The sequence below is a fragment of the Hemibagrus wyckioides genome, linkage group LG05 (genome assembly GCF_019097595.1).
Source record: "Hemibagrus wyckioides isolate EC202008001 linkage group LG05, SWU_Hwy_1.0, whole genome shotgun sequence".
In the NCBI taxonomy this organism is placed as follows: Eukaryota; Metazoa; Chordata; class Actinopteri; order Siluriformes; family Bagridae; genus Hemibagrus; species Hemibagrus wyckioides.
In genome coordinates this window covers 28405933-28433082 of record NC_080714.1, presented here as the reverse complement: position 1 = coordinate 28433082, position 27150 = coordinate 28405933, and the positions used below count along the sequence as shown (strand labels likewise).

The following is a 27150-nucleotide window of genomic DNA, read 5'->3' as shown; positions in this document are numbered from 1 at the left end:
GTATAGAGTGTGTGTAGAATGTGTATAGAGTGTGTGTATAGTGTGTATAGAGTGTATATAGAGTGTGTATAGAGTGTGTGTATAGTGTGTGTAGAGTGTGTGTAGAGTGTGTATAGAGTGTGTGTATAGTGTGTATGGAGTGTGTATAGTGTGTGTAGAGTGTGTGTATAGTGTGTATAGAGTGTGTATAGTGTGTGTATAGTGTGTGTAGAGTGTATGTATAGTGTGTGTAGAGTGTGTAGAGTGTGTGTATAGTGTGTGTACAGTGTGTGTATAGTGTGTGTATAGTGTTTACAGTGTGTGTACAGTGTGTGTGTAGTGTGTGTACAGTTTGTATAGTGTGTGTAGTGTTTGTAGTGTGTGTACAGTGTGTGTATAGTGTGTGTATAGTGTGTATATAGTGTTTACAGTGTGTGTATCGTTTGTGTATAGTGTTTACAGAGTGTGTATAGTGTGTGTATAGTGTGTGAATAGAGTGTGTATAGTGTTTACAGAGTGTGTATAGTGTGTGTATAGTGTGTGTATAGTGTTTACAGTGTGTGTATAGTGTGTGTATAGTGTGTGTATAGTGTTTACAGTGTGTGTATAGTGTGTGTATAGTGTGTGTATAGTGTTTACAGTGTGTGTATAGTGTGTATAGTGTGTGTATAGTGTTTACAGTGTGTGTATAGTGTGTGTATAGTGTTTACAGTGTGTGTATAGTGTGTGTATAGTGTGTGTATAGTGTGTGTATAGTGTTTACAGTGTGTGTATAGTGTGTGTATAGTGTGTGTATAGTGTTTACAGAGTGTGTATAGTGTGTGTATAGTGTGTGTATAGTGTTTACAGAGTGTGTATAGTGTGTGTTTAGTGTGTGTATAGTGTTTACAGAGTGTGTATAGTGTGTATAGTGTGTGTATAGTGTTTACAGAGTGTGTATAGTGTGTGTATAGTGTGTATAGAGTGTGTATAGTGTTTACACAGTGTGTATAGTGTGTGTATAGTGTTTACAGAGTGTGTATAGTGTGTGTATAGTGTGTGTATCGTGTTTACAGTGTGTGTATAGTGTGTGTATAGTGTTTACAGAGTGTGTATAGTGTGTGTATAGTGTGTGTATAGTGTGTATATAGTGTGTGTATAGTGTTTACAGTGTGTGTATAGTGTGTGTATAGTGTGTGTATAGTGTTTACAGTGTGTGTATAGTGTGTGTATAGTGTGTGCATAGTGTGTGTATAGTGTTTACAGAGTGTGTATAGTGTGTATAGTGTATGTATAGTGTTTACAGAGTGTGTATAGTGTGTGTATAGTGTGTGTATAGTGTTTACAGTGTGTTTATAGTGTGTGTATAGTGTGTGTATAGTGTGTATAGAGTGTGTATAGAGTGTGTGTGTAGTGTGTGTATAGTGTGTATGGAGTGTGTGTATAGTGTGTATAGAGTGTGTATAGAGTGTGTGTATAGTGTGTATAGAGTGTGTGTATAGTGTGTATAGAGTGTGTATAGAGTGTGTGTATAGTGTGTATAGTGTGTGTAAAGTGTGTGTAGACTGTGTGTATAGTGTGTAGAGTGTGTGTAGACTGTGTGTATAGTGTGTGTATAGTGTGTGTAGAGTGTGTGTATAGTGTGTATGGAGTGTGTATAGTGTGTATGGAGTGTGTATAGTGTGTGTAGAGTGTGTGTATAGTGTGTGTAGAGTGTGTGTATAGTGTGTATGGAGTGTGTAGAGTGTGTGTATAGTGTGTATGGAGTGTGTAGAGTGTGTGTATAGTGTGTAGAGTGTGTAGAGTGTGTGTATAGTGTGTAGAGTGTGTGTAGAGTGTGTGTATAGTGTGTGTAGAGTGTGTGTATAGTGTGTATGGAGTGTGTAGAGTGTGTGTATAGTGTGTATGGAGTGTGTATAGTGTGTGTATAGTGTGTGTAGAGTGTGTGTAGAGTGTGTGTATAGTGTGTAGAGTGTGTGTATAGTGTGTATGGAGTGTGTATAGTGTGTGTATAGTGTGTGTAGAGTGTGTGTATAGTGCGTGTAGAGTGTGTGTATAGTGTGTATGGAGTGTGTGTATAGTGTGTATGGAGTGTGTATAGTGTGTGTAGAGTGTGTGTATAGTGTGTGTATAGTGTGTATGGAGTGTGTAGAGTGTGTGTATAGTATGTATGGAGTGTGTATAGTGTGTGTACAGTGTGTGTATAGTGTGTGTAAAGTGTGTGTATAGTGTTACAGTGTGTGTACAGTGTGTGTATAGTGTGTGTAGTGTGTGTACAGTGTGTGTATAGTGTGTGTATAGTGTTTGTAGTGTGTGTACAGTGTGTGTATAGTGTGTGTATAGTGTTTACAGTGTGTGTACAGTGTGTGTGTAGTGTGTGTATAGTGTGTATGGAGTGTGTATGGAGTGTGTAGAGTGTGTGTATAGTGTGCATGGAGTGTGTATAGTGTGTGTAGAGTGTGTGTATAGTGTGTATAGTGTGTGTAGAGTGTGTAGAGTGTGTGTATAGTGTGTATGGAGTGTGTAGAGTGTGTATAGTGTGTGTAGAGTGTGTGTAGAGTGTGTGTATAGTGTGTATGGAGTGTGTATAGTGTGTGTAGAGTGTGTATAGTGTGTGTATAGTGTGTGTAGAGTGTATGTATAGTGTGTGTAGAGTGTGTGTATAGTGTGTGTAGAGTGTGTGTAGAGTGTGTATAGAGTGTGTGTATAGTGTGTATAGAGTGTGTATAGAGTGTGTGTATAGTGTGTATGGAGTGTGTATAGTGTGTGTAGAGTGTGTATAGAGTGTGTGTATAGTGTGTATAGAGTGTGTGTAGAGTGTGTATAGAGTGTGTGTATAGTGTGTATAGTGTGTATAGAGTGTGTGTAGAGTGTGTATAGAGTGTGTGTATAGTGTGTATAGAGTGTGTATAGAGTGTGTGTATAGTGTGTATGGAGTGTGTGTATAGTGTGTATAGAGTGTGTGTATAGTGTGTATAGAGTGTGTATAGAGTGTGTATAGAGTGTGTGTATAGTGTGTATAGAGTGTGTGTATAGTGTGTATAGAGTGTGTGTATAGTGTGTATAGAGTGTGTGTATAGAGTGTGTGTATAGAGTGTGTATAGTGTGTGTAGAGTGTGTGTATAGTGTGTATAGAGTGTGTGTATAGTGTGTATAGAGTGTGTATAGAGTGTGTATAGTGTGTGTAGAGTGTGTGTATAGTGTGTATAGAGTGTGTATAGAGTGTGTGTATAGTGTGTATGGAGTGTGTATAGTGTGTGTAGAGTGTGTGTATAGTGTGTATAGAGTGTGTATAGTGTGTGTATAGTGTGTGTAGACTGTGTGTATAGTGTGTGTAGAGTGTGTGTATAGCGTGTAGAGTGTGTGTAGAGTGTGTATAGAGTGTGTGTATAGTGTGTATAGAGTGTGTATAGAGTGTGTGTATAGTGTGTATGGAGTGTGTATAGTGTGTGTAGAGTGTGTGTATAGTGTGTATAGAGTGTGTGTATAGTGTGTATAGAGTGTGTGTAGAGTGTGTATAGAGTGTGTGTAGAGTGTGTATAGAGTGTGTATAGAGTGTGTGTATAGTGTGTATGGAGTGTGTGTATAGTGTGTATAGAGTGTGTGTATAGTGTGTATAGAGTGTGTGTGTAGTGTGTGTATAGTGTGTATGGAGTGTGTGTATAGTGTGTATAGAGTGTGTGTATAGTGTGTATAGAGTGTGTGTATAGTGTGTATAGAGTGTGTATAGAGTGTGTGTATAGTGTGTATGGAGTGTGTATAGTGTGTGTAGAGTGTGTGTAGACTGTGTGTAGAGTGTGTGTATAGTGTGTAGAGTGTGTGTAGACTGTGTGTATAGTGTGTGTATAGTGTGTGTAGAGTGTGTGTATAGTGTGTATGGAGTGTGTATAGTGTGTGTAGAGTGTGTGTATAGTGTGTGTAGAGTGTGTGTATAGTGTGTAGAGTGTGTGTATAGTGTGTATGGAGTGTGTAGAGTGTGTGTATAGTGTGTATGGAGTGTGTAGAGTGTGTAGAGTGTGTGTATAGTGTGTAGAGTGTGTGTAGAGTGTGTGTATAGTGTGTGTATAGAGTGTGTATAGTGTTTACAGAGTGTGTATAGTGTGTGTATAGTGTTTACAGAGTGTGTATAGTGTGTGTATAGTGTGTGTATCGTGTTTACAGTGTGTGTATAGTGTGTGTATAGTGTTTACAGTGTGTGTATAGTGTGTGTATAGTGTGTGTATAGTGTGTGTATAGTGTTTACAGTGTGTGTATAGTGTGTGTATAGTGTGTGTATAGTGTTTACAGAGTGTGTATTGTGTGTGTATAGTGTGTGAATAGAGTGTGTATAGTGTTTAGAGTGTGTATAGTGTGTGTATAGTGTGTGTATAGTGTTTACAGAGTGTGTATAGTGTGTGTATAGTGTGTGTATAGAGTGTGTATAGTGTTTACAGAGTGTGTATAGTGTGTGTATAGTGTGTGTATAGTGTTTACAGAGTGTGTATAGTGTGTGTATAGTGTGTGTATAGTGTTTACAGAGTGTGTATAGTGTGTGTATAGTGTGTGTATAGTGTGTGTATAGAGTGTGTATAGTGTTTACAGAGTGTGTATAGTGTGTGTATAGTGTTTACAGAGTGTGTATAGTGTGTGTATAGTGTGTGTATAGTGTGTGTATCGTGTTTACAGTGTGTGTATAGTGTGTGTATAGTGTTTACAGTGTGTGTATAGTGTTTACAGTGTGTGTATAGTGTGTATAGTGTGTGTATAGTGTGTGTATAGTGTTTACAGTGTGTGTATAGTGTGTGTATAGTGTTTACAGTGTGTGTATAGTGTGTGTATAGTGTTTACAGTGTGTGTATAGTGTGTGTATAGTGTTTACAGTGTGTGTATAGTGTGTGTATAGTGTGTGTATAGTGTTTACAGTGTGTGTATAGTGTGTGTATAGTGTGTGTAGTGTGTGTACAGTGTTTACAGTGTGTGTATAGTGTTTACAGTGTGTGTATAGTGTGTGTATAGTGTGTATGGAGTGTGTATAGTGTGAATAGTGTGTGTAGAGTGTGTGTATAGTGTGTATGGAGTGTGTAGAGTGTGTGTATAGTGTGTATGGAGTGTGTATAGTGTGTGTATAGTGTGTGTATAGTGTGTGTAGAGTGTGTATAGTGTGTGTAGTGTGTGTAGAGTGTGTGTAGTGTGTGTATAGTGTGTGTAGAGTGTGTGTAGTGTGTGTATAGTGTGTGTATAGTGTGTGTAGTGTGTGTAGAGTGTGTGTATAGTGTGTGTATAGTGTGTGTAGAGTGTGTATAGTGTGTGTATAGTGTGTGTATAGTGTGTGTATAGTGTGTGTAGTTTGTGTATAGTGTGTGTAGTGTGTCTAGTTTGTGTATAGTGTGTGTATTGTGTGTATAGTGTGTGTAGTTTGTGTATAGTGTGTGTAGTGTGTGTATAGTGTGTGTAGTGTGTGTATAGTGTGTGTAGTTTATGTATAGTGTGTGTAGTGTGTGTATAGTGTGTGTATAGTGTTTGTATAGTGTGTGTATAGTGTTTGTATAGTGTGTGTAGTGTGTGTATAGTGTGTGTATAGTGTGTGTAGTGTGTGTATAGTGTGTGTATAGTGTGTGTAGTGTGTGTTTAGTGTGTGTAGTTTGTGTATAGTGTGTGTAGTGTGTGTATAGTGTGTGTATAGTGTGTGTATAGTGTGTGTAGTGTGTGTTTAGTGTGTGTAGTTTGTGTATAGTGTGTGTAGTGTGTGTATAGTGTGTGTAGTTTATGTATAGTGTGTGTATAGTGTGTGTATAGTGTTTGTATAGTGTGTGTATAATGTGTGTAGTGTGTGTATAGTGTGTGTATAGTGTGTGTATAGTGTTTGTATAGTGTGTGTATAGTGTGTATAGTGTGTGTATAGTGTGTGTAGAGTGTGTGTGTAGAGTGTGTGTAGTGTGTGTAGAGTGTGTGTAGTGTGTGTAGAGTGTGTGTATAGTGTGTGTAGTGTGTGTAGTGTGTGTAGAGTGTGTAGAGTGTGTGTATAGTGTGTGTAGTGTGTGTAGAGTGTGTGTATAGTGTGTGTAGTGTGTGTATAGTGTGTGTAGTGTGTGTAGAGTGTGTGTAGTGTGTGTATAGTGTGTGTAGAGTGTGTGTAGAGTGTGTGTAGTGTGTGTATAGTGTGTACAGTGTGTGTAGAGTGTGTGTAGAGTGTGTGTGTAGTGTGTGTAGTGTGTGTATAGTGTGTGTAGAGTGTGTATAGTGTGTGTAGAGTGTGTGTAGAGTGTGTGTAGAGTGTGTGTAGTGTGTGTAGAGTGTGTATAGTGTGTGTAGTGTGTGTAGAGTGTGTTTAGAGTGTGTGTAGTGTGTGTAGTGTGTGTATAGTGTGTGTATAGTGTGTGTAGTGTGTGTAGAGTGTGTGTAGTGTGTGTAGAGTGTGTGTAGTGTGTGTATAGTGTGTGTATAGTGTGTGTAGTGTGTGTATAGTGTGTGTATAGTGTGTGTAGTGTGTGTAGAGTGTGTGTAGAGTGTGTGTAGAGTGTGTGTAGTGTGTGTAGAGTGTGTGTAGAGTGTGTGTAGTGTGTGTATAGTGTGTGTATAGTGTGTGTAGTGTGTGTATAGTGTGTGTATAGTGTGTGTAGTATGTGTATAGTGTGTGTATAGTGTGTGTAGTGTGTGTAGAGTGTGTGTAGTGTGTGCATAGTGTGTGTAGTGTGTGTAGAGTGTGTGTATAGTGTGTGTAGAGTGTGTGTGTAGTGTGTGTGTAGTGTGTGTAGAGTGTGTGTAGAGTGTGTGTAGTGTGTGTTGAGTGTGTGTAGTGTGTGTAGAGTGTGTGTGTAGAGTGTGTATAGTGTGTGTATAGTGTGTGTAGAGTGTGTGTTGAGTGTGTGTATAGTGTGTGTATAGTGTGTGTAGAGTGTGTGTTGAGTGTGTGTATAGTGTGTGTAGTGTGTGTAGAGTGTGTGTAGAGTGTGTGTAGTGTGTGTATAGTGTGTATAGTGTGTGTAGAGTGTGTGTGTAGAGTGTGTGTAGTGTGTGTAGAGTGTGTGTAGTGTGCGTAGTGTGTGTGTAGTGTGTGTATAGTGTGTGTAGTGTGTGTAGAGTGTGTGTATAGTGTGTATAGTGTGTGTAGTGTGTGTATAGTGTGTGTGTAGTGTGTGTATAGTGTGTGTATAGTGTGTATAGTGTGTGTAGTGTGTGTATAGTGTGTGTAGTGTGTGTAGTGTGTGTAGTGTGTGTGTAGTGTGTGTATTGTGTGTGTATAGTGTGTGTAGTTTGTGTAGTGTGTGTATAGTGTGTGTAGTGTGTGTATAGTGTGTGTATAGTGTTTGTATAGTGTGTGTAGTGTGTGTATAGTGTGTGTGTAGTGTGTGTATAGTGTGTGTAGTGTGTGTATAGTGTGTGTAGTTTGTGTATAGTGTGTGTAGTGTGTGTATAGTGTGTGTATAGTGTGTGTAGTGTGTGTATAGTGTGTGTGTAGTGTGTGTATAGTGTGTGTAGTGTGTGTATAGTGTGTGTAGTGTGTGTATAGTGTGTGTATAGTGTGTGTATAGTGTGTGTATAGTGTGTGTAGTGTGTGTAGTGTGTGTATAGTGTGTGTAGTGTGTGTATAGTGTGTGTAGTGTGTGTATAGTGTGTGTAGTGTGTGTAGTGTGTGTATAGTGTGTGTATAGTGTGTGTAGAGTGTGTGTGTAGTGTGTGTGTAGTGTGTGTAGAGTGTGTGTAGAGTGTGTGTAGTGTGTGTTGAGTGTGTGTAGTGTGTGTAGAGTGTGTGTGTAGAGTGTGTATAGTGTGTGTAGAGTGTGTGTAGAGTGTGTGTGTAGTGTGTGTAGAGTGTGTGTAGTGTGTGTTGAGTGTGTGTATAGTGTGTGTAGTGTGTGTAGAGTGTGTGTAGAGTGTGTGTAGTGTGTGTATAGTGTGTATAGTGTGTGTATAGTGTGTGTAGAGTGTGTGTAGTGTGTGTATAGTGTGTGTAGAGTGTGTGTAGTGTGTGTGTAGTGTGTGTATAGTGTGTGTAGAGTGTGTGTATAGTGTGTATAGTGTGTGTAGTGTGTGTATAGTGTGTGTGTAGTGTGTGTATAGTGTGTGTATAGTGTGTATAGTGTGTGTAGTGTGTGTATAGTGTGTGTAGTGTGTGTAGTGTGTGTAGTGTGTGTGTAGTGTGTGTATAGTGTGTGTATAGTGTGTGTAGTGTGTGTAGTGTGTGTAGAGTGTGTGTAGTGTGTGTATAGTGTGTGTATAGTGTGTAGAGAGTGTGTAGTGTGTGTGTAGTGTGTGTGTAGTGTGTGTATAGTGTGTGTAGAGTGTGTATAGTGTGTGTAGTGTGTGTATAGTGTGTGTAGTGTGTGTATAGTGTGTGTATAGTGTGTGTAGTGTGTGCATAGTGTGTGTGTAGTGTGTATAGTGTGTGTAGTGTGTGTATAGTGTGTGTAGTGTGTGTAGTGTGTGTGTATAGTGTGTGTGTAGTGTGTGTAGAGTGTGTGTAGTGTGTGTAGTGTGTGTAGTGTGTGTATAGTGTGTGTATAGTGTGTGTAGTGTGTGTAGAGAGTGTGTAGTGTGTGTAGTGTGTGTAGTGTGTGTATAGTGTGTGTATAGTGTGTGTATAATGTGGTCATGGTAGAGAAGTTACTTCAAGAGAGAAATAAAAAGGTGAAGGAACGACTGTTTATAGCTGCTGTAATGCAAGTGCTAACAGCCACACACACACACACACACACACACACACACACACACACACACACTTGTTCCACAGCACTGAATGTAACTATAAATGGATAAAAATGCTGACTTTGTTAAGAGGAATAAAACACTCGTGCTCTTCCAGGAAAATAATCAGCTCCATCACACCAGCCCCCATCCTTGATTATTTTCCTGTAACAGCATGACACAGCGTGTTTCATTCCTCATTCCACCTCCCACTCCATCGCAGCACCTGCGCACATGCACGTGTGCCGGCTGCGGCAGAGCTTTATTTGCAGATGTCGTTAAAATCAAGGCCTGTAATCAAAAGCGTGTTCATAACGACGCTTTATAACGAGCCAGGTACGAAACGTCTGCTTACATTTTCCTGAAGTCGGAGCGTGTGTTTGATTTACATGCCCAGAGCCTAGTGCATACACGCCGCCGCTGCCAAGGTCAACACCGGCAGCCGCACTTGTTTTTCCCCAAACGGTTTAGCAGGACATTAAACATTTTGACAAAATTATCTAACGCGACCGACTCGCACCGCTTCAGCCGCTGACCTCATTGCTAAATGTGTTTACCCTGGCTGAAACGGGCCATTTAGACTCCTTTTACTCAGTAAATACCTGCCGTCACTTTCTGAAGCTAATATTAAAAAGACGCCAGTGAAAACAGAGCGCGCCGCTCCTCACCGCGCGGAGTTTTAGACGAAGAGGACCCTGAGCGCTATACATCTCGCTGAAACACTGTCACTTTTTTGGCCTGGCCTTTCTTCCTGTCGTGTATCACAAGCTGCTGGTTTGTAAGGAATGCAGATCTAATGGCGCAGAAAACGTAGCAGCTCCGCAGAGTCAATTAGTTCATTAGCTTAACTTTGATCTGGAGCAATGACGTCACACATCAGGACCAGAGTTACGTCCACTCTCCAGCTGACGTCCCAGTGAGTCCAACAAAACTCTCCTTAATGACTCATTTGTCTCTCTTGTGCGCTCTGTTGTGTACTCATGGGATTTGACCCCACAACCTTACGCTCATCAACACTAGAACGTTGACCACTGAGCCAGCAGCGCCCCCGTCTGGAGACACCGCAGTGTGTGTATACGTCTGTTTCCATCACCTTCTTTCACATCTCCTCAGCTCTTACTCTGACTTTTACACACATTTAGCTTTTTTTGTTATAAATGTAGATTTTCTTATGAACAAATTTTTAAATTTGAATAAAAACAGGATAAAAATAGAGTGATCATTTCTACAGTCTTTCTTTCTTTCCTTCTGATGTGTTGTGGTGTGTTTGAGGCATGTGTCAGTTATATGATGTGTGTAAGGGAGTGTAAAGTGGTGTTATATATGTGTGTATGCTGTATGTATGTAGCGTGTGTGTATAGTGTGTTTGTAGTGTGTATAGTATATATGTGGTGTGTAGACTGTGTATGTTGTGTGTGTATAGTGTGTATGCAGTGTGTATAGTGTGTATGATGTGTGAATAGTGTGTATGATGTGTGTAATGTGTATGTAGTGTATGCAGTGTGTATAATGTGTATGTAGTGTGTAGAGCGTGTACAGTGTGTATAATGTGTATGTAGTGTGTATAGTGTGTAGAGCATGTATGTATATGTAGTGTGTAGAGCGTGTATGTAGTTTGTAGAGTGTGTATAGTATGTATGTAGTGTGTACAGTGTGTATAGTGTGTATAGTGTGTAAGCAGTGTGTATGCAGTGTGTATAGTGTGTAAGCAGTGTGTATGCAGTGTGTATAGTGTGTAAGCAGTGTGTATAGTGTGTATACAGTGTGTAAGCAGTGTGTATAGTGTGTATACAGTGTGTATGCAGCGTGTATAGTGTGTAAGCAGTGTGTATGCAGTGTGTACAGTGTGTATGCAGTGTGTGTAGTGTGTATAGTGTGTATGCAGTGTGTATAGTGTGTAAGCAGTGTGTATGCAGTGTGTATAGTGTGTAAGCAGTGTGTATAGTGTGTATGCAGTGTGTATAGTGTGTATGCAGTGTGTATAGTGTGTAAGCAGTGTGTATAGTGTGTATACAGTGTGTATGCAGTGTGTATAGTGTGTAAGCAGTGTGTATGCAGTGTGTACAGTGTGTATGCAGTGTGTGTAGTGTGTATAGTGTGTATGCAGTGTGTATAGTGTGTAAGCAGTGTGTATGCAGTGTGTATAGTGTGTAAGCAGTGTGTATAGTGTGTATGCAGTGTGTATGCAGTGTGTATAGTGTGTAAGCAGTGTGTATAGTGTGTATACAGTGTGTATAGTGTGTATACAGTGTGTAAGCAGTGTGTATAGTGTGTATGCAGTGTGTATAGTGTGTAAGCAGTGTGTACAGTGTGTATGCAGTGTGTGTAGTGTGTATAGTGTGTATGCAGTGTGTATAGTGTGTAAGCAGTGTGTATGCAGTGTGTATAGTGTGTATGCAGTCTGTATAGTGTGTAAGCAGTGTGTATGCAGTGTGTATAGTGTGTATACAGTGTGTAAGCAGTGTGTATAGTGTGTATGCAGTGTGTATAGTGTGTATAATGTGTATGCAGTGTGTATAGTGTGTAAGCAGTGTGTATAGTGTGTAAGCAGTGTGTATAGTGTGTATGCAGTGTGTATAGTGTGTAAGCAGTGTGTAAGCAGTGTGTATGCAGTGTGGATAGTGTGTAAGCAGTGTGTATGCAGTGTGTATACAGTGTGTATGCAGCGTGTATAGTGTGTATGCAGTGTGTATAGTGTGTAAGCAGTGTGTATGCAGTGTGTACAGTGTGTATGCAGTGTGTATGCAGTGTGTATAGTGTGTATGCAGTCTGTATAGTGTGTAAGCAGTGTGTATGCAGTGTGTATAGTGTGTATACAGTGTGTAAGCAGTGTGTATAGTGTGTATGCAGTGTGTATAGTGTGTATAATGTGTATGCAGTGTGTATAGTGTGTAAGCAGTGTGTATAGTGTGTATGCAGTGTGTATAGTGTGTAAGCAGTGTGTATAGTGTGTATGCAGTGTGTATAGTGTGTAAGCAGTGTGTAAGCAGTGTGTATGCAGTGTGGATAGTGTGTAAGCAGTGTGTATGCAGTGTGTATACAGTGTGTATGCAGCGTGTATAGTGTGTATGCAGTGTGTATAGTGTGTAAGCAGTGTGTATGCAGTGTGTACAGTGTGTATGCAGTGTGTGTAGTGTGTATAGTGTGTATGCAGTGTGTATAGTGTGTAAGCAGTGTGTATGCAGTGTGTATAGTGTGTAAGCAGTGTGTATAGTGTGTATACAGTGTGTATGCAGCGTGTATAGTGTGTATGCAGTGTGTATAGTGTGTAAGCAGTGTGTATGCAGTGTGTACAGTGTGTATGCAGTGTGTGTAGTGTGTATAGTGTGTATGCAGTGTGTATAGTGTGTAAGCAGTGTGTATGCAGTGTGTATAGTGTGTAAGCAGTGTGTATAGTGTGTATGCAGTGTGTATGCAGTGTGTATAGTGTGTAAGCAGTGTGTATAGTGTGTATACAGTGTGTAAGCAGTGTGTATAGTGTGTATGCAGTGTATGCAGTGTGTATAGTGTGTAAGCAGTGTGTATGCAGTGTGTGTAGTGTGTATAGTGTGTATGCAGTGTGTATAGTGTGTAAGCAGTGTGTATGCAGTGTGTGTAGTGTGTATAGTGTGTATGCAGTGTGTATAGTGTGTAAGCAGTGTGTATGCAGTGTGTATAGTGTGTATGCAGTCTGTATAGTGTGTAAGCAGTGTGTATGCAGTGTGTATAGTGTGTATACAGTGTGTAAGCAGTGTGTATAGTGTGTATGCAGTGTGTATAGTGTGTATAATGTGTATGCAGTGTGTATAGTGTGTATGCAGTGTGTAAGCAGTGTGTATAGTGTGTATGCAGTGTGTATAGTGTGTAAGCAGTGTGTATAGTGTGTATGCAGTGTGTATGCAGTGTGTATAGTGTGTATACAGTGTGTAAGCAGTGTGTATAGTGTGTATGCAGTGTGTATAGTGTGTATGCAGTGTGTATGCAGTGTGTATAGTGTGTATAGTGTGTATACAGTGTGTATGCAGTGTGTATAGTGTGTATGCAGTGTGTATAATGTGTATGCAGTGTGTAAGCAGTGTGTATAGTGTGTATGCAGTGTGTATAGTGTGTAAGCAGTGTGTATAGTGTGTATGCAGTGTGTATAGTGTGTATACAGTGTGTATGCAGTGTGTATAGTGTGTATGCAGTGTGTATAGTGTGTATGCAGTGTGTATGCAGTGTGTATAGTGTGTATGCAGTGTGTATAGTGTGTATACAGTGTGTATGCAGTGTATATAGTGTGTAAGCAGTGTGTATAGTGTGTATAATGTGTATGCAGTGTGTATACAGTATGTATGCAGTGTGTATAGTGTGTATACAGTGTGTATGCAGTGTGTATAGTGTGTATACAGTGTGTATGCAGTGTATATAGTGTGTAAGCAGTGTGTATAGTGTGTATAATGTGTATGCAGTGTGTATAGTGTGTATACAGTGTGTATGCAGTGTGTATAGTGTGTATAATGTGTATGCAGTGTGTATAATGTGTATGCAGTGTGTATAGTGTGTATGCAGTGTGTATAGTGTGTATACAGTGTGTATGCAGTGTGTATAGTGTGTATGCAGTGTGTATAGTGTGTATAATGTGTATGCAGTGTGTAAGCAGTGTGTATAGTGTGTATGCAGTGTGTATAGTGTGTAAGCAGTGTGTATGCAGTGTGTATAGTGTGTATACAGTGTGTATGCAGTGTGTATAGTGTGTATGCAGTGTGTATAGTGTGTATACAGTGTGTATGCAGTGTATATAGTGTGTAAGCAGTGTGTATAGTGTGTATAATGTGTATGCAGTGTGTATACAGTATGTATGCAGTGTGTATAGTGTGTATACAGTGTGTATGCAGTGTGTATAGTGTGTATACAGTGTGTATGCAGTGTATATAGTGTGTAAGCAGTGTGTATAGTGTGTATAATGTGTATGCAGTGTGTATAGTGTGTATGCAGTGTGTATAGTGTGTATAATGTGTATGCAATGTGTATGCAATGTGTATGCAGTGTGTATACAGTATGTATGCAGTGTGTATAGTGTGTATACAGTGTGTATAGTGTGTATGCAGTGTGTATAGTGTGTATACAGTGTGTATAGTGTGTATACAGTGTGTATGCAGTGTGTATAGTGTGTATAGTGTGTATGCAGTGTGTATAGTGTGTATGCAGTGTGTATGCAGTGTGTATAGTGTGTATGCAGTGTGTATGCAGTGTGTATAGTGTGTATGCAGTGTGTATAGTGTGTATACAGTGTGTATGCAGTGTGTATAGTGTGTATGCAGTGTGTATAGTGTGTATGCAGTGTGTATAGTGTGTATAGTGTGTATGCAGTGTGTATAGTGTGTATGCAGTGTGTATAGTGTGTATAGTGTGTATGCAGTGTGTATAGCGTGTATACAGTGTGTATGCAGTGTGTATAGCGTGTATACAGTGTGTATGCAGTGTGTATAGTGTGTATAGTGTGTATGCAGTGTGTATAGCGTGTATACAGTGTGTATGCAGTGTGTATAGTGTGTATGCAGTGTGTATAGTGTGTATAATGTGTATGCAGTGTGTATAGTGTGTATGCAGTGTGTATAGTGTGTATAATGTGTATGCAGTGTGTATGCAGTATGTATGCAGTGTGTATAGTGTGTATGCAGTGTGTATAGTGTGTATAATGTGTATGCAGTGTGTATAGTGTGTATGCAGTGTGTATAGTGTGTATAATGTGTATGCAGTGTGTATACAGTATGTATGCAGTGTGTATAGTGTGTATACAGTGTGTATGCAGTGTGTATAGTGTGTATGCAGTGTGTATAGTGTGTATGCAGTGTGTATGCAGTGTGTATAGTGTGTATGCAGTGTGTATAGTGTGTATGCAGTGTGTATAGTGTGTATGCAGTGTGTATGCAGTGTGTATAGTGTGTATATAGTGTGTATGCAGTGTGTATAGTGTGTATAGTGTGTATGCAGTGTGTATAGTGTGTATGCAGTGTGTATGCAGTGTGTATACAGTGTGTATAGTGTGTATACAGTGTGTATAGTGTGTATACAGTGTGTATGCAGTGTGTATAGTGTGTATGCAGTGTGTATAGTGTGTATAGTGTGTATGCAGTGTGTATAGTGTGTATACAGTGTGTATGCAGTGTGTATAGTGTGTATGCAGTGTGTATAGTGTGTATGCAGTGTGTATAGTGTGTATGCAGTGTGTATAGTGTGTATACAGTGTGTATGCAGTGTGTATAGTGTGTATACAGTGTGTATGCAGTGTGTATAGTGTGTATGCAGTGTGTATAGTGTGTATGCAGTGTGTATAGTGTGTATGCAGTGTGTATAGTGTGTATGCAGTGTGTATGCAGTGTGTATAGTGTGTATGCAGTGTGTATGCAGTGTGTATAGTGTGTATGCAGTGTGTATAGTGTGTATGCAGTGTGTATGCAGTGTGTATAGTGTGTATGCAGTGTGTATGCAGTGTGTATAGTGTGTATGCAGTGTGTATGCAGTGTGTATAGTGTGTATGCAGTGTGTATAGTGTGTATGCAGTGTGTATGCAGTGTGTATAGTGTGTATGCAGTGTGTATAGTGTGTATGCAGTGTGTATAGTGTGTATGCAGTGTGTGTGTGATCGTCAGCATCCCCTCAGCTCTTAAGCTGCTTAGAAGCAGAGTTTGATAAACTTGCTGTGTTCAGGGATGGAGTGATGATCTGAACCCCTTCCTGGTGTCTAACCAGAAGCAGAACCGTTTCCTGGAGTGCCATAATCATTCACTCGTCCACTCGTCCACCACAGAGCGACTGACGAGACAAGACGAACGAGGGACAGAGCTCTCATCCTCATGAATCTTCAGACGGGAAAAAAAATGGAGCAGTCTGGTTCCTTTCCAGCCATCATGTCTGATCCCCTGATGAGACTCTGTCTGTGTGTGTGTGTGTGTGTGTGAGAGAGAGAGAGAGAGAGAGAGACTCTCTAACATCCACAAGCCTTCAGAAAAGGATTTAAACTGGAATTTGATTCTTGCAGGGGTCATGAGTGTGAGATGTTGTCATCAAAAATCCGTCTGGCTCGGAATCTGTGTTTAATAACGCTGATAGTTCATCATCCAGAGACTTTTTTTTTCGGAGAGGGGGATGACGTTGTTCCTGTTCTGGACCTGAGTTCAAACCACAGCTCTGTCTTTTCCATCCACCTTGTTTTTTCCTCCGTTACTCTCCTCTCCGCTTCAGACTCCAGGCCTTTGATCCTCTCACGGCTTTTGATTTTCGTCCAGAATGAAAGTGCCCCCCCCCAAACACCCCCCACCCCCATTCTGCTTCTGTGTTTAAATGAATCGTGTTCACATGACGAGTCGTGATCGCTGAGTTGACTCTGCTGACTCAGGAGTGACTCACTCGGAGCGGGATGTTTCCATAGACACGTTCCCACACACTTCAGCTCCGTAAAATCTGTAAACTCTGCTCCACTGCACTTACTGTATTCCCTGGAATATATACGACACACGCCTCTGTAGATTCTGTCTGCTTAGAGAGACAAATATTTTATATATCTATCTAAGCAGTAATGTGCATGAATATTTCAGGCTTTTTCATTTTGCTGAACGTTTGTAACTAGGTTTAAAATGACACGCGGGCGCCCCCTGCTGGTGTTAGTGTTGATGTCGTTAGATCGGCTCGGGAATCAGAAAATAACGATTCACAAACATTTTCTTCTTCTTCCTCTTCCTCTTCCTCTTCTTCCTCTGTGTTTGTCGTCCATTCTACACGCTTCTAAATGTAGTGTGGTAAACGTATAAAGTCCATAAAATTCTTTTTTTTTTTTAAAGTACATCGTTAATGTCCACAAATTCCAGTAGTTTAGTATGAAATATTAAATGACCTTTTCATGCAGTTCTACACTGATTTCAGATCAGTCCAATCGACCCAGACTCTGACCTTCACTATTACAATGATTAAGCACTCGACTGACCCGAAATCAGCATGAGAGGGAACCTTTCTGACCCACATCCTGACTGAGGTCAAAGGTCAGACATCTCTCTGAACGTCTCAGTTCAAACGATCTGAGAGAGAGAGAGAGACAGAGAGAGAGAGAGAGAGAGAGAGAGAGAGAGAGACGGAGAGAGAGACAAGAGGAGAGATGAATCGCACGTGTATGAAAGATTCCCGTCATTCCTGCAGACTGAGCGCAGCTCCACCTGGCTCTGATTACGGCGTGATTCACGTGGAGGCAGCTTGTAAAAATATGAACAGTATAACTGTTTCCTGAGTTCCCGCTGACAGAAGATCCCCCCAGGAGGAGAAAATGCAGCAGGGAAACACGTGAGGCCAGGATTAGCGCAGGTTATTCCACACGCAGCAGAGTCCAGGATGCGGATATTACAGAGGGCAGCTGAGGAGAGTCTCGCCGAAAATGACAGAAATGTCCGAAACGTCAGGCCAGAGACGCGTGAGTCACCGTGAGAAAACGTGTCCTGCTCCAGCCCGGGCTGATGAAACTCTGGAAACGAGACGTTACAGATGAGCTGATGTCATACCGTCCAGTCCACAAAACATCTCACTGATTTTTACAGCTGCTCTAAGAAACAGGACGCCGTTCCAGCGCCACAGCTTTCGTCCACGGTCGCCGGTGTGGTGCGGAAAAATAAATCACGTACACTCACGACGAGGCGGGAAAATCTGTAGGGCAACAGAAGAAAGAGTGTTATTGTTATTTTAATTCAATTCAGTTTCATTTGTAGAGCTTTAAAAATGGACATGGTATAAAGCTTTACAGAAATTCTAAATAAAATTAAAAAAAATTAAATTGTAAAAACGTATAAATTAAAAAGAAAAAATGGAAAAATAAATACAATAATTATATATAATAATAATTAAATAATTACAAGAAAAAAGTATATATTACAACAAAAAATAAATTACCAACAAAATGGCAATTTGTAAAAATAAATTCGTAGGAAAAAATTGTAAAAATTAAAAAATTGTGAAAGTAAATTTGAGGAACAAAATGGAAAAATAATTACAATAATTATATATAATAATAATTTAATAATTACAAGAAAAAAATATATATTACTACAAAACATACTGCCAACAAAATAGCAATTTGTAAAAAAAAAACTAAATAAAAAAAAACTAAAAATGTTAGATTTACATAATGTTAAATTTTTTTAACATTAAATCATCAAGTGGAGATTTTTTAGCACACAGGGAATGAACTTAATAGTTCAGTAATAGCATTTTGTTGTACGAAAAGGTTTCTGATTTTTTTTTCTTTTTAATAAAAAGATATTTTGATGCTGTGTCATCTCAGAAGACATGCCTACAGAAAGGTGAACCCTGTGTGTAGTGTGGTGTGAATGTGGTGTTTGTGTCGTTAATCGTTGTGTGTTCTGAGGCGTTTCTCTCCTAACGTCACGTCGTTCCTGCTGCTTCCACAGATCCCTGAAGCTTGTTGTTCGTTCTCCGGCTGTTTCATGAGAACTACACCGTGACCGTGTGGAGTCGTATTAGCGCTGTGTTTGTCATTTGAACAGAAGGACTTTTTATTTCTGAAAAGCTGGCTGAAGAATTTAAAAGCACTAACAAAGGATTTAGTTGTTCGTTTGCAGCGATCGCAGCTTCCCTCCCCGAGCCAGCGCTGAACTAACCCCAGGCCTGTGCTTGATCAAATCCAGCCTGCGACATTTTTATGACGATTATGTGATGGTTTTTGTTTCAACACGCCACATGGGAACATCCAGCCAGAGCTCAGGGGTACCTGGTATCTGCAGATTCAGCCACAAATAAAATGCACACAAGCATTTAGCTTTAACACAGAAGCTCGTTTAGCACAAACATTTCATCGTAATTCCATTAAAAACACGTATTTACATCACACTGCTTTAAACCTGGACCATAACGAAAAAGACAGAGCAGTGTAAAGTGACATAATCCTCTCTCTCTCTCTCTCTCTCTCTCTCTCTCTCTCTCTTTCTCTCTCTCTCTCTCTCGCTCTCTCTCTCAGGTTATCTGGTCCATTGCTCTCTCCAGGAATCAGTCCACTGAAGGCTCCGTCTCCATCGTCCACGCTGGTGGAGAAACAGCAGAACCTGTCGTCCACACAGCAGCACCACAAATCCTACTCCACCTTCCACAACCTGACTGAAGGTACACCCTTACATCCATACATCCATACATACATACATACATACATACAGAAAGAAAGAAAGAAAGAAAGAAAGAAAGAAAGAACGAAAGAAAGAAAGAAAGAAAGAAAGAAAGAAAGAAAGAAAGAAAGAAAGAAAGAAAGAAAAGAGCAAGCCATGAAAGAAAGTGAAGATGGACATTGTAGAAAATATGAAGACATGAAAGAATAACAGTGTGTAGAAAAGCATGTAACATCAAGTCTAAAAGGGAGTGTGTGTATAACAGTGTGTGTTACAGTGTGTGTTACAGTGTGTATAACAGTGTGTATAACAGTGTGTGTTACAGTGTGTGTTACAGTGTGTATAACAGTGTGTATAACAGTGTGTGTTACAGTGTGTGTTACAGTGTGTGTTACAGTGAGTGTTACAGTGTGTATAACAGTGTGTATAACAGTGTGTTACAGTGTGTATAACAGTGTGTTACAGTGTGTATAACAGTGAGTGTTACAATGTGTGTTACAGTGAGTGTTAGTGTGTATAACAGTGTGTATTACAGTGTGTATTACAGTGTGTGTTACAGTGTGTATAACAGTGTGTGTTACAGTGTGTGTTACAGTGTGTATAACAGTGTGTGTTACAGTGTGTGTTACAGTGTGTATAACAGTGTGTGTTACAGTGTGTATAACAGTGTGTGTTACAGTGTGTGTTACAGTGAGTGTTACAGTGTGTTACAGTGTGTATAACAGTGTGTATAACAGTGTGTGTTACAGTGTGTGTTACAGTGAGTGTTACAATGTGTGTTACAGTGAGTGTTAGTGTGTATAACAGTGTGTATTACAGTGTGTATTACAGTGTGTTACAGTGTGTATAACAGTGTGTGTTACAGTGTGTGTTACAGTGTGTATAACAGTGTGTTACAGTGTGTGTTACAGTGTGTGTTACAGTGTGTATAACTGTGTGTTACAGTGTGTATAACAGTGTGTGTTACAGTGAGTGTTACAGTGTGTTACAGTGTGTATAACAGTGTGTATAACAGTGTGTGTTACAGTGTGTGTTACAGTGTGTTACAGTGTGTATAACAGTGTGTATAACAGTGTGTGTTACAGTGTGTGTTACAGTGAGTGTTACAATGTGTGTTACAGTGAGAGTTACAGTGTGTATAACAGTGTGTGTTACAGTGTGTATTACAGAGTGTGTTACAGTGTGTATAACAGTGTGTATAACAGTGTGTGTTACAGTGTGTTACAGTGTGTATAACAGTGTGTGTTACAGTGTGTGTTACAGTGTGTATAACAGTGTGTATAACAGTGTGTATAACAGTGTGTGTTACAGTGTGTGTTACAGTGTGTATAACAGTGTGTGTTACAGTGTGTGTTAGTGTGTATAACAATGTGTATAACTGTGTGTATAACAGTGTGTTACAGTGTGTATAACAGTGTGTTACAGTGAGTGTTAGTGTGTATAACAGTGTGTTACAGTGTGTATAACAGTGTGTGTTACAGTGTGTTACAGTGTGTGTTACAGTATGTATAACAGTGTGTGTTACAGTATGTGTTACAGTGAGTGTTACAGTGAGTGTTAGTGTGTATAACAGTGTGTATTACAGTGTGTGTTACAGTGTGTATAACAGTGTGTGTTACAGTGTGTATTACAGTGTGTGTTACAGTGTGTATTACAGTGTGTATAACTGTGTGTGTTACAGTGTGTATTACAGTGTGTATAACTGTGTGTATAACAGTGTGTGTTACAGTGTGTATAACTGTGTATTACAGTGTGTGTTACAGTGTGTATAACAGTGTGTGTTACAGTGTGTATAACAGTGTGTGTTACAGTGTGTATAACAGTGTGTGTTACAGTGTGTTATGGTGTGTATAACAGTGTGTGTTACAGTGTCTGTTACAGTGTGTATAACTGTGTGTATAACTGTGTGTGTTACAGTGTTTATAACAGTGTGTGTTACAGTGTGTGTTACAGTGTGTGTTACAGTGCGTGTTACAGTGTGTTACAGTGTGTATAACAGTGTGTATAACAGTGTGTGTTACAGTGAGTGTTACAATGTGTGTTACAGTGAGAGTTACAGTGTGTATAACAGTGTGTGTTACAGTGTGTTATGGTGTGTATAACAGTGTGTGTTACAGTGTCTGTTACAGTGTGTATAACTGTGTATATAACAGTGTGTGTTACAGTGTGTTACAGTGTGTATAACAATGTGTGTTACAGTGTGTATAACTGTGTATATAACAGTGTGTATAACTGTGTGTATAACAGTGTGTGTTACAGTGTGTATAACTGTGTGTTACAGTGTGTGGCACAGAGTGTGTTACAGTGTGTATAACTGTGTGTATTGTAGTGTGTGTTAGTGTGTTACAGTGTGTATAACTGTGTATAACAGAGTGTGTTACAGTGTGTGTTACTGTGTGTATAACAGTGTGTGTTACAGTGTGTATAACTGTGTGTGTTACAGTGTGTGTTACAGTGTGTATAACAGTGTGTGTTACAGTGAGAGTTAGTGTGTGTTACAGTGTGTATAAAAGTGTGTGTTACAGTGTGTATTACAGTGAGTTAGTGTGTTACAGTGTGTATAACTGTGTGTATAACAGTGTGGCACAGTGTGTGTTACAGTGTGTATAACTGTGTGTATTATAGTGTGTGTTATAGTGTGTTACAGTGTGTATAACTGTGTGTATAACAGTGTGTGTTAGTGTGTTACAGTGTGTATAACAGTGTGTCACAGTGAGTGTTACAGTGTGTATAACAGTGTGTGTTACAGTGTGTGTTACAGTGTGTGTTACAGTGAGTGTTACAGTGTGTATAACAGTGTGTGTTACAGTGTGTATTACAGTGTGTGTTACAGTGTGTATAACAGTGTGTGTTACAGTGTGTATAACAGTGTGTATAACAGTGTGTGTTACAGTGTGTGTTACAGTGTGTTACAGTGTGTATAACTGTGTGTGTTACAGTGTGTATAACAGTGTGTTACAGTGTGTATAACTGTGTGTGTTACAGTGTGTGTTACAGTGTGTATAACAGTGTGTTACAGTGAGAGTTACAGTGTGTGTTACAGTGTGTATAACAGTGTGTGTTACAGTGTGTATAACAGTGTGTGTTACAGTGTGTATTACAGTGAGAGTTAGTGTGTTACAGTGTGTATAACTGTGTGTATAACAGTGTGTATAACAGTGTGTATTACAGTGAGAGTTAGTGTGTTACAGTGTGTATAACTGTGTGTATAACAGTGTGTATAACAGTGTGTTACAGTGAGAGTTACAGTGTGTGTTACAGTGTGTATAACAGTGTGTGTTACAGTGTGTATTACAGTGAGAGTTAGTGTGTTACAGTGTGTATAACTGTATGTATAACAGTGTGTATTACAGTGTGTATAACTGTGTGTGTTACAGTGTGTATAACAGTGTGTGTTACAGTGAGTGTTACAGTGTGTATAACAGTGTGTTACAGTGTGTATAACAGTGTGTGTTAGTGTGTGCTACAGTGTGTATAACAGTGTGTTACAGTGAGAGTTACAGTGTGTGTTACAGTGTGTATAACAGTGTGTGTTACAGTGTGTATAACAGTGTGTGTTACAGTGTGTATTACAGTGAGAGTTAGTGTGTTACAGTGTGTATAACTGTATGTATAACAGTGTGTGTTACAGTGTGTATAACTGTATGTATAACAGTGTGTATAACAGTGTGTTACAGTGAGTGTTACAGTGTGTATAACAGTGTGTGTTACAGTGAGAGTTACAGTGTGTGTTACAGTGTGTGTTACAGTGTGTGTTACAGTGTGTATAACAGTGTGTGTTACAGTGTGTATTACAGTGAGAGTTAGTGTGTTACAGTGTGTATAACTGTATGTATAACAGTGTGTGTTACAATCTGTTACAGTGTGTATAACAGTGTGTGTTACAGTGAGTGTTACAGTGTGTATAACTGTGTGTATAACAGTGTGTTACAGTGTGTATTACAGTGAGAGTTAGTGTGTTACAGTGTGTATAACTGTATGTATAACAGTGTGTGTTACAGTGTGTGTTAGTGTGTATAACAGTGTGTGTTACAGTGAGTGTTACAGTGTGTATAACTGTGTATAACAGTGTGTGTTACAGTGTGTATAACTGTATGTATAACAGTGTGTGTTACAGTGTGTGTTACAGTGTGTATAACAGTGTGTGTTACAGTGAGTGTTACAGTGTGTATAACTGTGTATAACAGTGTGTGTTACAGTGTGTATAACTGTGTGTATAACAGTGTGTGTTACAGTGTGTATTACAGTGTGTGTTACAGTGTGTATAATAGTGTGTGTTACAGTGAGTGTTACAGTGTGTATAACAGTGTGTGTTACAGTAAGAGTTACAGTGTGTGTTACAGTGTGTATAACAGTGTGTATAACAGTGTGTATTACAGTGTGTTACAGTGAGAGTTACAGTGTGTTACAGTGTGTATAACAGTGTGTATAACAGTGTGTATAACAGTGTGTTACAGTGTGTATAACTGTGTGTATAACAGTGTGTATTACAGTGTGTTACAGTGAGAGTTACAGTGTGTATAACAGTGTGTTACAGTGTGTATAACAGTGTGTATAACAGTGTGTTACAGTGTGTGTTACAGTGTGTATAACAGTGTGTTACAGTGTGTATAACAGTGTGTATAACAGTGTGTTACAGTGTGTATAACTGTGTGTATAACAGTGTGTATTACAGTGTGTTACAGTGTGTATTACAGTGAGAGTTACAGTGTGTGTTACAGTGTGTGTTACAGTGAGAGTTACAGTGTGTGTTACAGTGTGTATTACAGTGAGAGTTAGTGTGTTACAGTGTGTATTACAGTGTGTGTTACAGTGAGAGTTACAGTATGTGTTACAGTGTGTATAACTGTGTGTGTTACAGTGAGAGTTACAGTATGTGTTAGTGTGTATAACAGTGTGTGTTACAGTGAGAGTTACAGTGTGTGTTACAGTGTGTATTACAGTGTGTATAACTGTGTATAACAGTGTGTTACAGTGAGAGTTACAGTGTGTGTTACAGTGTGTATTACAGTGTGTATAACTGTGTATAACAGTGTGTTACAGTGAGAGTTACAGTATGTGTTACAGTATGTGTTACAGTGTGTATAACAGTGTGTGTTACAGTGAGAGTTACAGTGTGTGTTACAGTGTGTATTACAGTGAGAGTTAGTGTGTTACAGTGTGTGTTACAGTGTGTATAACTGTGTATAACAGTGTGTTACAGTGAGAGTTACAGTATGTGTTAGTGTGTATAACAGTGTGTGTTACAGTGAGAGTTACAGTGTGTGTTACAGTGTGTATTACAGTATGTGTTAGTGTGTATAACAGTGTGTTACAGTGAGAGTTACAGTATGTGTTACAGTGTGTATAACAGTGTGTTACAGTATGTGTTACAGTGTGTATAACAGTGTGTTACAGTGTGTGTTACAGTGTGTATAACAGTGTGTTACAGTGTGTGTTACAGTGTGTATTGCTGATTTTTCAGATTATCGAGGAAATTTCCAGAGCTGCTTCCATTTTGGGGAGAATTACAGAGCAGAGCAGAACATCAACAACACTCACGTCCCTGCAGATCCTCACAACTTCAACACACACTCACACAATGGCTTACACACCAGCTCCAATGCAGGTACACACACACACACACACACCATAAACTCGAAAATACTACTCAAACACTGCTCAACTCTGACTCCTGTGTGTGTGTGTGTGTAGGGTTCAGTTTGGTACCGGATCTTGGAGGTTCTGTGTCCCAGTTCAGTCTCAGTGCAGATGACAGCGTCTTCTTCCAGCTCGGAGCCTTCGAGCGAAGCCTGAGTCAAATGTCCTCAGTGTACACAGAGACGTAGAGCATCACTCCATCCATCACTCCATCACTATATCACTCTTTCACTATCCATCAACCTATAACTCTGTTACTATAGTACTCCATCACTCTATCTTTCCATCACTCTGTCAAAATATCACTGCGTTAGTCTATCACTCTATCACTATTCCTCCATCACTCCATCATTCTTTCACTCTGTCACTGTTCGTTTGTCACTCTTTTACTCTAATACTGCCGTTCTTTCCTTGCACTTCCATTCTCTCTCCCATTCTCTATCACTCCATCATTCTATCACTCTGTCACTGTTTCTTTGTCACTCTTTTACTCTAATACTGTCATTCTATTCTGTCACTCTTTCATCACAGCATTCTATCACTCCTTCACTGTTCCCCCCTCACTCTATCATGCCATACCTCTTTCACTTTATCACTCCAAAACTGTTTCTCCATCACTTTTCTATCACTCCTTCACTGTTCCCCCCTCACTCTATCATGCCATACCTCTTTCACTTTATCACTCCAAAACTGTTTCTCCATCACTTTTCTATCACTCTGTCACTGTTCCTTTATCACTCTCACTCAGTTATTCTGTCCTGTCACTCTCGTTCTTTCTCACTCCTTCACTGTTTCTCCATCACTCTATCACTCCTTTATCACATCATTCTATCACTCCATCACTACTCTTTCTCATGTTCCCTTTTTTCTCTCTCTCTCTCTCTCTCTCTCTCTCTCTCTCTCTCTCTCTCAGCTGAAGTGTATAAGAATTATATAGGCTTTGTGTGTAGCGTTGCTGTGTTTATCAGTGAATGTTTGCAGCGTGTGTATTGTGTGTGTTTATGATTTTTGCTCCAGTCTGGTTTTGTGTGTTTTTTGTTTTTGTTTTTGTTTTTTGATGGATTTCCTCGTCCATTGAGCTTCTGTCAGATGTATAAAATGTACAGTTTGTTAAACTATTAATTATTGTGTCACTATATCATGTCTCAGAAAATAAATTTCCCTTTAATAATGCAGCTGTGTGTGTGTGTGTGTGTGTGTGTGTGAGTGTGGTGTGTGTGTGTGTACAGGCTTTTTATTTATCTCATTATTTAATGCTACATGAACCTGAACCACATTTGAAACAACAGTCTAAAATTATTATTAATTATTAATTAATTATTAGTTTTGTTTAGAAATAACAGATTTGTTGTTAATAAATACAAATAAATAAATAAATAAATAAATAAACAAACAAATGAAAATATTTAAAGAATTGTTATTTAAAAAATGTAAAAAATAATAATAATAAGAGTTAATTTTAAAAAGGAATTAATTAATTATACCAACATGAATAAATAAATAAGTAAAGTTCAGCAGCTATCTTGAAGGTGTTTTTATTTTTGTTTTATGTTTGTTTTTCAATTAGCTGAATTTATTCAGGATTTTAATCCCTGAGAAGATAGAAATGCAAAAAAAAGGAAAAAATTTCTGGGTAGTTTGGATGTAATATTGCTGTTCTGAGCGGCTAGTCAGTGACGCTAGCTTGGGATTCTGATGTGAATAGTAAATTAGCTTAGCTTCACTCTACATTATTTCCAGTCAGAAGCACAGCCAAACCTCAATAAAAACATTTCTGTGACATAAAGTTTTAAAGGAAAGCTAGCTGACTGAATAAAAATAACCTGAAGATTGTTTATTAGTCAGAGAGAAACCGTTAGCATGCTTTAGAGCATTTCAATGTGAATAGTAAACTAGCTTAGCTTCACTGTTCAGTTGTTTAGTGCCATGCTAGCTGTTGCTCTCTGACTAATAAACCATGTTCAGGTTGAATACTTATTTTTTTAACTAGTTGGCTAGTTTTTCTTTAAAATGGTAGCTGATGGAAATGTTTTTATTGAGGTGCACGGCTGTGCATCTGACTGGAAAAGTGTCTTGACGATGGAAAAGTAAAACCTACATTAAAAATAAATCGTTTTTTCTGTGTGGAATATTAGCATGATTGAGAAAGATCAGACATTACAGGTGTGTTTAGAAACGAGAGCTATTTAGAAACGAGCAACTATTTATAAATAATATTTTATAATATTTTATAATATTTATTTACAATTTTTAAAATATAGTATAAAAGTATTTTTTTTTCTAACTTTTGTAAAGATATAATGTGCGGGATTTAATGATATACGTTTATTGAAAGGAATAAAGTGTTTATTGTGAGTTAAAGTGTGTGTGTGTGTGTGTGTGTGTGTGTGTGAGAGAGAGAGAGAGAGAGAGAGAGAGAGAGAGAGAGAGAGAGTGACTTGATTGCGAACTAGTACCTCATGACGCTAATGAGTGAAGTGAATAAACTCCGCCCCCTCGTGGTCAATCTCAGCGTTGCACTTAGTAGACACAAAGAAAAACTGATTTCAAACAGATTTAACCTGCTGATTGGTGGATCAGATGGTGATGAATTCTGATTGGTGGATCAGGTGTTGATGAATTCTGATTGGTGGATCAGGTGGCGATGAATTCTGATTGGTGGATCAGGTGTTGATGAATTCTGATTGGTGGATCAGGTGGCGATGAATTCTGATTGGTGGATCAGGTGTTGATGAATTCTGATTGGTGGATCAGGTGGCGATGAATT

At 39.1% G+C, this 27150-nt stretch overlaps 1 protein-coding gene across 2 annotated transcripts in view; it reads left to right on the top strand.

The window, feature by feature from the left end:
- LOC131353136 (zinc finger protein GLIS1) overlaps positions 1-25561 on the top strand; it is a 118096-nt gene extending 92535 nt beyond the window's left edge. For both annotated transcript variants that reach the window (XM_058389900.1, XM_058389901.1), the window contains exons 9-11: positions 18602-18744; positions 24208-24351; positions 24438-25561. In XM_058389900.1, the coding sequence (XP_058245883.1) occupies positions 18602-18744; positions 24208-24351; positions 24438-24571 (421 nt within the window). In that variant the 3' untranslated portion in view covers positions 24572-25561. The remainder of the gene's footprint in view (positions 1-18601; positions 18745-24207; positions 24352-24437) is intronic.
- The last annotated feature ends 1589 nt before the right edge of the window (positions 25562-27150 follow it).